Genomic DNA, 4,259 nt, shown 5'->3' with positions numbered 1-4,259 from the left:
CTTCCATTCTTGGGATACTTTACTAAGAAGAATATGTTCCAGCTCCATCCATGTAAACATGAAAGAGGTAAAGTCTCCATCTTTCTTTAAGGCTGCATAGTATTCCATGGTATACATATACCACAATTTATTAATCCATTCGTGGATCGATGGGCACTTGGGCTTTTTCCATGACTTAGCTATTATGAATTGGGCTGCAATAAACATTCTGGTACAAATATCTTTGTTATGTTGTGATTTTTGGTCTTCTGGGTATATGCCTAGCAGAGGAATTACAGGATTGAATGGCAGATCTATTTTTAGATCTCTGAGTGTTCTCCATATATCTTTCCAAAAGGAATGAATTAATTTGCATTCCCACCAGCAGTGCAGAAGTGTTCCCTTTTCTCCGCATCCACGCCAACATCTCTGGTCTTGAGATTTTGTGATATAGGCTAGTCTCATTGGAGTTAGATGATATCTCAAAGTAGTTTTGATTTGCATTTCTCTGATGATTAAAGATGATGAGCATTTTTTCATATGTCTGAAGGCCGTGCGCCTGTCTTCTTCAGAGAAGTTTCTCTTCAAATCCCTTGCCCAGCCTGCGATGGGATCCCTTGTTTTTTTCTTGCTGATGCGTTTGAGTTCTCTGTGGATTCTGGTTATTAAACATTTGTCAGAGATCGCCGGCTAGATCCCGAGGCGAGGCTCGCGCGCCCGCCCCCGCCCTGGCCCCCAGCGCCCACCCGGTCGGCCCGGCCCAGCCATGATCAAGGCTATCCTCATCTTCAATAACCACGGGAAGCCGCGGCTTTCGAAGTTCTACCAGCCCTACAGTGAAGATACACAACAGCAAATCATCAGGGAGACTTTCCATTTGGTATCTAAGAGAGACGAAAATGTTTGTAATTTCCTAGAAGGAGGATTATTAATTGGAGGATCTGACAACAAACTGATTTATAGGCATTATGCAACGTTATATTTTGTCTTCTGTGTGGATTCTTCAGAAAGTGAACTTGGCATTTTAGATCTAATTCAAGTATTTGTGGAAACATTAGACAAATGTTTTGAAAATGTCTGTGAACTGGATTTGATTTTCCATGTAGACAAGGTTCACAATATTCTTGCAGAAATGGTGATGGGGGGAATGGTACTGGAGACCAACATGAATGAGATTGTTACGCAAATTGATGCACAAAATAAACTGGAGAAATCTGAGGCTGGCTTAACAGGAGCTCCAGCCCGTGCTGTTTCAGCTGTAAAGAATATGAATCTTCCTGAGATCCCAAGAAATATTAACATTGGTGACATCAGTATAAAAGTGCCAAACCTGCCCTCTTTTAAATAAAAAATTCAAAAGGCCACTCCCAGGTAAAATCCAGGGGGAAGTCATCTAAGTTTACCATGCAGTCGTTTACCAAAAATAGAGAAGGAGAGTCTTAACTTTTGCTCTTGGATTAAAGTCAAGGTACTGTATAGAAATTATGTAAAATCAGTATGGAAGTTCAATGTCGCTTTTCTTGCTCAGTGATTTTAAAGACGTTGAGTAGTTCCTGTGTGTGTGTGTGTGTTTTTTTTTCCTTTTCTAAACTGCATTCCTATGGCCACCTAAGGCATGCCTGTATGTATTGGCTTCTACAGTGTTTCAAAAAGTGTTTGAGATATTTCTTTAATTATGTACAACCCTAAATGTTGGTGTTTTATATAGATCACAAGTGCAGCTTTCCTTAATTCATTCAGCTATTTGTTACACAATTGTTATTTAAAAAAACCAAGTATGTATTGCATGAAAACGTTATGACCCTTTTCTCTTAGTTTAAATAAACTCTAAGGTAACTGGACTTCTAAAGCACCTTTCTGTTTGCTTCATATCTACTTAGCAATAATTTTTCTTACAACCCTCTGACTCAACAAAGTAAATAAAACTATATTTTATCACTGTTAAGCAGCTGTTAATGTCAATTTATTCTATACTCATGTTCTTAATATTCAGAAACTTTACTAAATTATTCTGAAACTCAATTATTTCACAAATCAAGAGTAATGTGTCTCAGCATATTGTGTATTTGGAGTGGGAAGTGACAATCTTTTTCTAAAATTCATACTGAGAAATTGTAAATTCTTTTTTATACAGATCTTGCATCTTACCCTTTCTTGCCCATCTGATGAAAAATAATTTCAGCAGACATCTAGTTGATTTTAAACACAAAAAACCTTCGGGCTACACCTGACAATTTCATTCCAAAGTCAAAGTTAAAGTAATGTTTTCTTAAGTCCTGTTCAATCAGACTACATTTTTAAAATTTGGTCTTGTGAACTGTGAGTGAGGTTCCTTTTCCAGTTAGACCAGATGTTCTCCTTCCCCAGATGTTCTCTTTGAAATATTACTGTAGATTTGTGGCATTTGTGAATTTTACTCTAAGAACTCTGGAATGTAAGAAAAGTCACTTTATTTTTTCTTAATAAAGTTAATCTGACTCTAAAAAAAAAAAAAAAAAAAAAAAACATTTGTCAGAGATATACCCTGCAAATATCTTCTCCCATTCTGAGGCCTGTCTGCTTGCTCTGCTTACTGTGTTCTTAGCTGTGCAGAAGCTTTTTAGTTTGATCAAGTCCCAGTAGTGTATTTTTGAAGCTGCTTCAATTGCCCGGGGGGTTCTCCTCATGAAATACTCACCCAGACCAATTTCTTCAAGGGTTTTCCCTGCATTCTCCTCTAGTATTTTTATAGTTTCATGTCTTAAGTTTAAATCTTTAATCCAATGAGAGTCTATCTTAGTTAATGGTGAAAGGTGTGGGTCCAATTTCAGTCTTCTGCAGGTTGCCAGCCAGTTCACCCAGCACCATTTGTTAAATAGGGAATCTTTTCCACACTGAATGTTTTTAATTGGCTTGTCAAAAATCAAATAGCGGTAAGTAGCTGGATTCATCTCTTGGTTCTCTATTCTGTTCCAGATATCTACTTCTCTGTTTTTGTGCCAATACCATGCTGTTTTGATCACTATCGATTTGTAGTAAAGTCTGAGGTCTGGTAGTGTGATTCCTCCTGTTTTGTTTTTATTTCTGAGTAATGTCTTGGCTATTCGAGGTTTTTTCTGATTCCATATAAAACGAAGTAATGTTTTTTCAAGATCTTTAAAATATGACAGTGGAGCTTTAATAGGGAGTGCGTTGAAATTATATATTGCTTTGGGTAGTATGGACATTTTGATAATGTTGATTCTTCCTAGCCATGAGCATGGTATGTTTTTCCATTTGTTAACATTTTCAGCTATTTCTTTTCTTAGAGTTTCATAGTTCTCTTTATAGAGTTCTTTCACGTCTTTTGTTAGGTAAATTCCCAAATATGTCATCTTCTTTGGCGCTACTGTGAATGGGATAGAGTCCTTAACTGCTTTTTCAATTTGACTGTTGTTGGTGTATATAAAGGCTACCGATTTATGAATGTTGATTCTGTAACCTGCGACGCTGCTGTATTCCTTGATCACTTCTAGGAGTTTTGTAGTAGAGTCCCTAGTGTTTTCCAGATACACAATCATATCATCTGCGAAGAGCGAGAGTTTGATCTCTTCTGACCCTATATGGATACCCTTGATCGCCTTTTCTTCCCTAATTGCGGTGGCTAAAACTTCCATTACAATGTTGAAAAGCAATGGAGACAATGGGCAGCCTTGTCTGGTTCCTGATCTGAGTGGAAATGATTCCAATTTAACTCCATTCAATATGATATTGGCTGTGGGTTTGCTGTAGATGGCCTCTATCAGTTTAAGAAAAGTCCCTTCTAGACCAATTTTCTTGAGTGTTCTGATCATGAAGGGATGCTGGATATTATCAAAAGCTTTTTCTGCATCAATTGAGAGAATCATATGGTCTTTGTTTTTTAATTTGTTTATGTGCTGAAATACATTTATAGATTTACGTATATTGAACCAGCCTTGAGACCCTGGGATAAAACCAACTTGGTCATGATGTATAATTTGTTTGATGTGTTGCTGGATTCTGTTTGTTAGGATCTTGTTGAATATTTTTGCATCTATATTCATTAGTGATATTGGTCTGTAATTTTCTTTTCTTGTTGGGTCTTTTCCTGGTTTCTAATGAAACTTTCCAAGCAAGAAGACAATGGTCATCTACCTTTAATCTACTTAAACAGAACAATTTCCAGCCCAGAATTCTGTACCCTGCTAAGCTAAGCTTCAAAATTGACAGAGAAATCAAATCATTTACGGATATACAAACATTGAGGAAATTCGGCACAACAAGACCCGCTCTACAGGAAA

At 37.1% G+C, this 4,259-nt stretch overlaps 1 protein-coding gene across 1 annotated transcript; it reads left to right on the top strand.

The window, feature by feature from the left end:
- The first annotated feature begins 666 nt into the window (after nucleotides 1-666).
- LOC128578377 (AP-3 complex subunit sigma-1-like) lies at nucleotides 667-2,451 on the top strand. Its single transcript, XM_053580984.1, has one exon. The coding sequence runs from the start codon at nucleotides 746-748 to the stop codon at nucleotides 1,325-1,327; it is 582 nt and encodes a 193-aa protein (XP_053436959.1). The 5' UTR covers nucleotides 667-745; the 3' UTR covers nucleotides 1,328-2,451.
- Nucleotides 2,452-4,259: the final 1,808 nt, after the last annotated feature.

The sequence above is a fragment of the Nycticebus coucang genome, chromosome X (assembly GCF_027406575.1).
Source record: "Nycticebus coucang isolate mNycCou1 chromosome X, mNycCou1.pri, whole genome shotgun sequence".
Taxonomy (NCBI): domain Eukaryota; kingdom Metazoa; phylum Chordata; class Mammalia; order Primates; family Lorisidae; genus Nycticebus; species Nycticebus coucang.
This window is presented reverse-complemented; position numbering and strand designations above follow the sequence as displayed.